The 9,784-nt window shown below is 37.6% G+C and overlaps 1 protein-coding gene across 1 annotated transcript in view; it reads left to right on the forward strand.

The window, feature by feature from the left end:
- The window catches only part of HAPLN1 (hyaluronan and proteoglycan link protein 1), a 75,739-nt gene extending 67,818 nt beyond the window's left edge, over positions 1-7,921 (forward strand). The window contains exons 4-5 of the mRNA XM_046665526.1: positions 3,101-3,403; positions 5,437-7,921. Coding sequence (XP_046521482.1) covers positions 3,101-3,403; positions 5,437-5,726 — 593 coding nt within the window. The 3' untranslated portion in view covers positions 5,727-7,921. The remainder of the gene's footprint in view (positions 1-3,100; positions 3,404-5,436) is intronic.
- Positions 7,922-9,784: the final 1,863 nt, after the last annotated feature.

Below are 9,784 nucleotides of genomic sequence, written 5' to 3' on the forward strand. Positions count from 1 at the left end.
CTGTACGCAGTTGTATATCTTAGTTGCATGTCCTTCTAGTTGTGGGATGTGGGACGCCACCTCAACGTGGCCTGATGAGCGGTGCCATGTCCGCGCCCAGGATCTGAACCCTAGGCCTCGGCAGTGGAGCACGCAAGCTTAACCACTCGGCCATGGAGCCGGCCCCACAATTATAAATCTTAAAGAATGTGATTTCAAAACCTATTTTGACTGACTAAACTACTCACATCCTGATTCTTTTCCGTATGATGTACCATCCTCATTAATCCTCTCTGCGGTGCTGCATACCAGCCCTTCATGGAAAAGTAAAGAGCTTTTGATTATATTTTGACATATAATTATAAAATAATCATACTTGGAAAATAATCATACATCATTCTTTCTCACTCGTGAAAGTTTAACTTTTCTTATTTCTGTAATGCTGGACGAAAGCAATCACCATTTGCTCCATAATTCAGCTGTAGGAATTGCACATTTTTCCACAGAGCCAAGCATCTGCAGTCATAGTCTTAGATGTTGAAATCTTAACTAACTGCAAGTAAAATAAGTAAATAAATAAAATACTAACAAACATGTAGTTCCAGAAATGCCCCTGCTTGTAAGAAACATCTGATTGTTGAAATGCGTGCACCAAATGTGTACAATATAGTGAAACTTTTAAAACTTTGGCTGAGTAAGACATAGAAATTGACCTTGATTTACTTGGAATGTCTTCTTTCCAGCATCAACAATCATTAATTAAAATTTATTCAGTAAATCTTTTGAGTTACTATAACAATAAGTTGACTGTTTATTCTTGAAATTGAAAAATAGTAAAATTTTAATATAGGGTTTCACTTTGACTTTAAGAAATGATTTATCAGATTATGTTAAATTTGAAAGGAACTCAAATAAAAACGTTTACACTGGATTTGGAACTGAATCCAACATATTTCAGTAACACTCAATGGTTAATCAAGGACAAATTACTAAAGAAAAAATTTTCCTAATGTCCATGGGAGGCCACCCAGTGCACCACAGTGAATTTAAACCTGAGAGGTTGTCTAGGTCTTTAAAATTATTATAAATTAAGATATCCTACATTCTCCACTATCTTACCATCTTGAGTCATTTGGGAAATGGAAGTCAACCCAAATGGTTTCTTTCTCTCTCCAGATTGAGATACTTTGAGATTTTTCTCTCACTTGAGGTCTAGCTGCCAAGGAAATCTCTACTGGATAAATTAAATGTTTTCCTTTTCATCGGCATTGCTGAGGAAAGAGGATGAAAGGCATGAGGGGACCGGGAGCCCTATAGCAGTCCCTTCCCAGTGTTAACTGGGTTCTTAGCTGGATGCCCAGGCATAGCCCTTCTTAGATAGAGCCGTCTCCAGGCTCCCCACCCCCATCACTGCAGGGGGCAGTGGCAACCAAGAGAGTCTTTTCCTCCTTTCTTTTGGCTCTGATTCAGCTTACAGATCCTTCAGCCAAGAACCTGAGAAGGCAGGATGAGATCAGGAAGCCTTCGTGGATCTCTGCCTCTAGTGGGCCCTGCCAGCTGGACTGCCCTAGGGGTGCAAACATGTCCTGCGGAGGCCTTCGATGGACGCAATTTGATTTAAGCTATTGAAATTTCTCCTTGTAGAATTTTCCAGGACTACTTACAAAAGAAAACATTTCCTGTGTACTGATTACACTATTAGTGAGCTGTACCCTTTTTATAGGGTACGGCAATAGAGTCTGCAGGCTCATAAAGTAGCACATGTGATATAAACCACCAAATTACTGTGTCAGTGGGACAATTTTTTACATTCCACATGCTAAAATATTAATTATTTCTAATTATATTCAAAAAAATCCAAGGCAAGGCCTGAATAGTCACTCTAAATTAATTGTCTTTTAGCAGCAGACATATTGATACAGTGGTACTTCAAAATGTCCCCCAAATGATACAACTTTGCTTTCTTACACTGCAATCTTTATACTTTAAAGAAATTGTGCAGAAAGTTGTGAGACAGCTCAATCACCTCCTATGATTATTGGACCAAAAGCAATGCTTTTGGAAAGCCATTTTCCCAGGCAAAGTCAAGCGCCAGTTCACACTGTTTACATTCACTAAAGGTTTTTGTCCTCCAGAATATTTAACTTAAATCTTTGGTATTGTATACGGATGTCTCTTTTGTACTTACCTTGTATAGCACAAGCTTCTGGAAGCTCTTTTTTCCATTTGCAATAAAAATGTTTTTAAAAGCTTAGTTTCAGTTTGCAATATATGAATATGCAAGCTGAAAAATAGTAATGGAAATATTTTTTAGATGAGAGCTCTGATTTTAGTTGTGCTGTCCAAGGACAGAAGAAAAATTAAATTAAGGGTTATACTGAAAGTTGAAACAGATAGAAAGCCATGATGCTTTTTATGGAGGTGCCTCTCTGGGAAGAATTGTCCTAGCCATATGAGACGAGACTGCGGCATTCGGGTTTTGTTAGGAATTGACATTAGAGCTTCTACAAATGAGATGTCCCGAATGAAAGTTACTTGTCTGCAACTTTTCAGGAGCACATGTGAAAGGAGGTGTGTATCCCCGCTTGATCGTTTGTTTATACATCTAAAGGACTGTATAAAACTAATTACCAATTGTATAAGAATAATTCCTTAGAAAAAAAGTGAATTTTGACAAATACCTTCTCCCCGAGCACTGTTTCTACGTCCCCCACCTCTCTTAGCATTCAAAATTGGCCTCTTCCCAGGTGGAAAGGGCTCCGTGGTGATCCCTTTTAGGGTTAGTAACCAGCGGCAGAAGGCAAGTTCTCGGGGAGGGCTATTTAGAAACTATGATCTGCAGCTGAATTGGTTCAGAAAGGAGAATCATAAGGCTTACATTGAACTCTTAGCAACAGAGGTAAATCACTGAAGTTATCCTACTGAATAGCTAATTGTGAGGTGCTCAGAGCTGAGAGGCTGTTTGAAGGCAAAAGGGACCATGAGAAACCATCACAAGATGATCAAACATTGCTACTTCATCTGATGGAGATTCTATTACCTTTTTCACCAGTCGAGTGGGATTTGCTCCAAGTTTTCACTTTTATGCCACTAATGACACCTCCCCTTCTCCTTTGGACAGGTGTGGTATTCCCTTACTTTCCACGACTGGGTCGCTACAATCTCAATTTTCACGAGGCACAGCAGGCTTGTCTGGACCAGGATGCTGTGATTGCCTCCTTCGACCAGCTGTACGATGCCTGGCGGGGCGGGCTGGACTGGTGCAACGCCGGCTGGCTCAGCGATGGGTCTGTGCAGTACCCCATCACAAAGCCGAGAGAGCCCTGCGGAGGCCAGAACACAGTGCCTGGAGTCAGGAACTACGGGTTTTGGGATAAAGAAAAAAGCAGATATGATGTTTTCTGTTTTACATCCAACTTCAATGGTAAGATATTAACCATACCTCCTTCTCTCCTATCCCAGAGACCAATACGTACCACAATACTACGCCCAACTTTTAATCTTATCTACTTAAGAAAAAAAAACAAATTTTGAAGTATTGCTCCAGTTTGAAAAGATGTAATAAATTGTTTAGTGTCATAATTTTTCAAAAATATCCACATAAGTCAAGCAAGAGTGTGTATTTCCACTATTCCTAGGTTTATTGCATCTAATTGTTATCATGAAATAGTTTAAACTGCCCTATTGTATGGAGTCTTTTTCTTATGGCCAAAGATGATGCCACCACTGCGTGCCCTTCATGGGAGATAGATCTCTCAGTTGAAGTAAGACAGGCTCTTGCGTCATGCTCTCCTCCATTATAACGTCAGTGTATTCATAGATGATCAGCAAAGCTCAGGATAAAGAGAAAGCTTTCTCTCTCTGATAAAGAGAAAGCTCAAGATAAAGAGCTTTGAAAGAAAAATAAGTAGAATAACACTGCAAGTGGAAGCAGAAAAAAAGAGATCCGGGTGGCATGAGTGCTGATGACGGATTCGTTGCATTCAACACAACTCCCAACCCTATATCTTGCTCTATCCAGAACCAGCTACATAACGAGTGGGGCCCAGGGCAAAACAAAAATGTGGGCTCCTTGTTCAAAACTTATCAAGAATTTTAAGATGGTGACAACAGAGCATTAAACCAAGCATGGAGCCCTGTGTAACCACACAAGTTGCACACCAGTGAAGCAAGCCCTGGCCTCATCATTTTATACTTTAGGGCCCTCGTGACACACTTTGGGGAAAATAGCAAAGAATCAGGGATCAACAAACATTGTAAAGGGTCAGATAGTAAATATTTTTGGCTCCGTGGGCCACACGGTTTCTGTTGCAACTACTCAATGTAGCTTTGTGCGTTGTAACACAAAAGCAGCCGTAGATGGTATTAAATGGATGGGTGTGGTTGTGTTCTAATGAAGTGTCATTTGATTCCTGTGCTGTAGTTTGCCAACCTCTGCTATAGATGATAGAACCAACCCTCTATTCAATGTTCCAATGGCCTCTACCCTCTCTCTAAATCATATTGTCTCAGTCTAGAAAGAACTGGCAGGCATTAATTTATACTTCAATAATCTATATTTAATGAGGGGCAGGAGGACATCGCATTACAATGTGTAATCAGATGAGAGTCTGATAATATTCTCCCTGAAACGAAAAATCTGAGAAAATCTTCAATCAGCGTGTGTCACTTCTGTCGGTGGATGTCATATTTTATACATTTTATGCATATTTAATACACACTGAAGGAATCTCAGTAATTAACACTATTCAACGAGGTTGAGACTAACTTGCTCTTTCTTGTGAAATCAAGAAACAGTGTCAGGGCTCCCACAGGGGGAAGTTGAAAAAAATAAATAAATTCATCCTCTTTGCTAGTGAGTGAGCAGACGGGGTTCACATTCTGAGTCCGTATTATTTATGGCAAATGACTTCCTGTATTTTTTGCGTTTTCATACTGTAGTCTTTGAATAAGAATAATACCTTATTGATACCTGTAATGAAAAGGACTTCAGGGCTTTTGATTTTTGTAAATGGACTTTTATGTCAGGAATGTTTTTTGATCCTTTCACATTCAAATTTTTCCTCTCCAGAAACTTGTGCTGGGGTTCAGTCTTGCCACAGCTAGAATTTCAATAGCTCTTGCTTTTAACATGGAATTCTGTCTTCTCTAGTGCCACAGAAGGGCTGTTTCAGTCACTAATTAGCTAACAGAAACTGCATCTGTCACTTCCCTTTTCTTTTTTACAGCTATAAAAGGACATGTCTGAACACATATTAAGGGGCAAGGAGAAAAACTAATTTAAGGGAGAGTGACCTAGGAACACTATATTTAATTGACAATCCTGTGTTCCAAAAACTTGACAGACATTGCTCAATGTCCCATTTCATTGGGAAACACTTCCGTTTTGGTCTCCTTCCATCTCCGTGTGGCTTAGTCGCAGACAGGCCCATTGACTCTCTCTCCTTCTTTCCACAGGCCGTTTTTACTACCTGATCCACCCCACCAAGCTGACCTATGATGAAGCGGTGCAGGCGTGTCTCAAAGATGGTGCTCAGATTGCAAAAGTGGGCCAGATATTTGCTGCCTGGAAACTTCTGGGATATGACCGCTGCGATGCGGGCTGGTTGGCGGATGGCAGTGTCCGCTACCCTATCTCTAGGCCAAGAAGGCGCTGCAGTCCCACTGAGGCTGCAGTGCGCTTCGTGGGGTTCCCAGACAAGAAGCATAAGCTGTATGGTGTCTACTGCTTCAGAGCATACAATTGAGCGTGCCCCTAGCGCACGTCTGTTTTCAAGTCATTGAGAACATGTGAAAGGTTTTATTTCAATATGAACTCGTGCAAGTTACCAAAACTGTGAGAACCCTTTTTTACTTACTGTAAAGAGTCATTTTCATAAAGACCAATTCATTAATTTGTTTTTGTAAAGCGATCATTCAATATATATTATAAATTAATATAATTTTAAGGGAAGCTCCACAAAAGGAGGCTTTGGAGCCAAACTGTTTAGGCTACACCGTCCCAGTGAAGTATCCTTTCATGAAAGGGGCACGCAATAGTTGAAAATTGCCAGGATTCAATTAAGGAAAGTAAAGCTACTCAGAGCAGCAGCTTCCACAAGCACAAATTTTACACATTTGTACAATTTTGAAATGTACTGCGATAAACAAATTAGAGCGACAGATTTGAAATACAGGCTTCTTTACCATAAACCGAGATTCTGAGAGGTTGCACAAAACTCAGTTTCACAAGGGAACAATCCACACTTTTCTAAAAGTTAATATTTCAAATCTCCGATAGACAGAATATTTTACTCTTTAAAATCCTGCCTTTTTGACCAAAATACGAAATTCATAGGAACTCCAATGCATAGAAACAAGCACAGTTAAAACTCCTTAACAACCCCGTTGATATGAAGTAAGAAACTTAAACAAGCAGATAATATTTAACCAATGAGAGATTCCTACATTCTTCTAATTAAAATTACACATGCCTGAGAAGAATCGTTTTATCTTTCAAGTAGCTTTACTGAGTTCTATTTAAATTCTAAGGGCCGTTTGCTAAGCAGCATTTAGCATCTACTCAGGGCAGTTATATAGATAAACTGCTGGACAGAAAAAGTGTAAAATTTAGCAGCTTGACTTTATGTTAGCCTATGAAATGTTACTGTCCTATAAAAATAACTTTATTTAATATTTCCTTATTTACGTTACATAAAAAATTAAATCATAAAAGGAATGAATAACTATACGTTTGTCTAACCAAGAAGAAAGGACCCAACTTTCAAAATTCTTATTATTCCTATTTGTATATACACTAGAAAGCACAACTAGTGCCTGTGTTTGGGGAAAAAAGTCAACAAAGTAGTTCTAAACCTCCCTCCATATAGAAAATGTGGTCGATGATGTCACTTTCCTTGCTGACCATCATTAGTCTTAAGTGAAATGCTGAAGCTGTTATCACAGAGTTTACACTAAAATCTTCAGGGCTTTAAGTGAAAAGGTAAGGCCAGCTTCAGAAAAACAACTTTCCGTATTAGCAGCTCCAATCTTAAATAAAGCTCTGTTTTCCTATATTTCTATGACTGTTGAGACCCCACAGGGACCAATATTTGTATTCAAATTACATTTCATGGTTTCCCATTGTTTTACAATGAGTTCTAATAAATGGGATTTAGTATAAGAATCCAAGTATGACATAGCTGGTATGCTTTCATGAATGTTTTTATGTAGATTTTCCTCCCATGAACATGAGTAAATAAATCTGTTTCCTGAATTGATTGTGGTTGCATTTAAAGCTCTGTAATAATTCTAATAAATTTACTCTATAAATGTAGAGTTATGTGTGTGGAAGGTATAGAACAATTGGAAGTCCATGAAACCATAACTATATTCATACGTTATCTAGACAAAATATTGTAAATAAAAGTAGATCACTTCTTTTATCAAAAGCATATCTGGAAATTTTCAGATGCTTTAATATTAAAAGATGACAATATATGCATGCACATTTTTACATTAGGTTGGATATGCAAACTATACAAAAATATAAATCCAAAGAGATTGCGAGGTTTAACTCAATCTCTGCTGATGCAAATAAAATTCGAACTTCTAAATTAAAAATACTTGAAGGGTCTAGAAGAAGATGAAGATATTATTTAAAAAGGAGACCAGCTCCAAAGTAGCAACTCTAACACCTCAAATATGGGGATTAGCTCATTGGAGATAGCCCATAACTTGAACGATTATTACCCACGTTACAAGAATTTTATTGGAAATGCAAGTGGGAACAAATTTCTATTGAAGCAGATATAAAAATTTCAGTTATTGCTGTAGAACTCTACCTTTATAATGTTAAGCATAGTAGCATTTCTTAACTTTTGAATACTTACTAGTTTAGGAATTGGTGCTGATCAAAATCTCTGGAGTGACTGTTAACTGATTAAAATCTATACCAATTGCACACCATTTTTCCATCTTGTAAAAGAAATCTTAACAGAATGAATACTGCTGGGCAGACTTTTTATCTTCTGACTTCCCCCAAAGGATCACAATCTCCTTACCCCTTTGGACTCCTACTTGAATAAGAGTTTTTTTTAATGTGCTCATTTTGCCATTTTTCACCAAATGTCTATTTTCCTATTTCATTCTCCAAGATATCTCACTGAGAATGTCTGAAAAAGAAAGGTTATCCTAACACAATTCCTAACGAAAAGTCAGTACAACACTGGCTAATTCAGAAATTGCTCCTCAAACTTGGCTTCCAAGAGTATCAGAGGGATGAGATGGGAGTCTGGGTTAGGAAATCTTTGTTTGATCGTTTTGCCCATAATTAACACTTGTGGCCCACATAAGGAACAAAGTTTATCTGCAAATTTCACTGAGACATCTACATTTGAAAAACCAAACAGAAAGAAATAATTCATATAAAAAGAATAGGAATAAAAACAAGTTAGTCACATTAACACTGGAAGCCATCTTTAAATGACTGCTGCCATATTTTATCACAGTAATTTTTAGTCAGATATGGTATTTGTAAATTTAAACTTTCTGTCATAGAAAGGGGGCCGGTACCTATTAAAGTTTTATTTTATGCAATAATATAGTTGCTTATTATTTTGGCAATTAGAAGCAGACTCAAAGGAGATTCCAATTTGGTTGCTGGCAGCCATACTGGGTTTCTTGATTTCAGTGCTCCAAAGAATATGGTGGTCCCATGGAGAAGCTGACCACTAAGGAGGGGAGGATCAAAAGGGAAGTAGCCATCAGTTTTCAGCGTAGAATACATCAAGAACGAACAATGGATAAGTGCCGTAGTTTTGTTGAGAAGTTAACTGTATCATAGCTTACTACTGCCAGAGCAGCAATGATGTACGACGAAAGCAATGAAAACTACGAAAGTCATTAAGCCACCTGAGTAAAAGAAAATCAGTATTTAAAGGCATTTAATACCTACTGAGTACAAATCTGAGGAGAAGAACCAACTGTATTACAAAAAACAAAAATGTTTTCATTTTCTGTAAGATACAATGAACTGGTAAACAAACATTAAAAGTCAATTTTGTGTTACTGCAGTATCTTTTGATTCTTCCGAGTTGTAGAATATTAGCTGCTATTCTTTGTGTCAAACTCTATAAATACATTATTTTAAGAAAAAACTTTTAACCCATCCTTGTTCCGGTCCATTCAAGTTCAAATTGTAAACACATAGCAATTTCTATTTCCTGGTATTCGGCAAAGTTAGGGGAAAAGGGAGCATAGCTACAGTGTTGCTAAATCAGCAATAGTATTATCCTGAAATTTATTGGCTTTTTTCTCTTTTTCTATGATTCAAAGCATAATTTTGTTCTTCTCACTAGGTTAGCAATCCCGAAAATCTGTGATGATGTTGATCAGATTGATATACTTGAGATACTTTGTGACTTCAATTATTAGTACTAAATTAACAGACAGATCTTTATTTTCATAGTAAAGTCCTTCCCCCTAGCACTTTACACTCCAAAAACAAGGAAGATATTTTTCAATATTTCCATCAAGTCCCTGAATTTTCAATGTGGAAAATAGTTTCTGGATATTCCTGCTATCCAGAAATGGATTCTTGGGTACAAGACTCTATTGCTGGTGCAATGACTTGAAATCAAACACACCTTAAAAGTTTTGAATCATCGAGATTCAGACAGAAAAATGCACTTTAAAATTTTTCTCATACTTATTATGGAATACATTAAACAACCTTGGAGAAGAAAGTCCAAGAATAATATGAAATTAAATCATCTTATTTTAGTGTTTAAGTTCTCACACAGATGAAGGATGTCATCTTCACTTT

Source organism: Equus quagga, chromosome 7 (genome assembly GCF_021613505.1).
Source record: "Equus quagga isolate Etosha38 chromosome 7, UCLA_HA_Equagga_1.0, whole genome shotgun sequence".
Classification (NCBI taxonomy): Eukaryota; Metazoa; Chordata; class Mammalia; order Perissodactyla; family Equidae; genus Equus; species Equus quagga.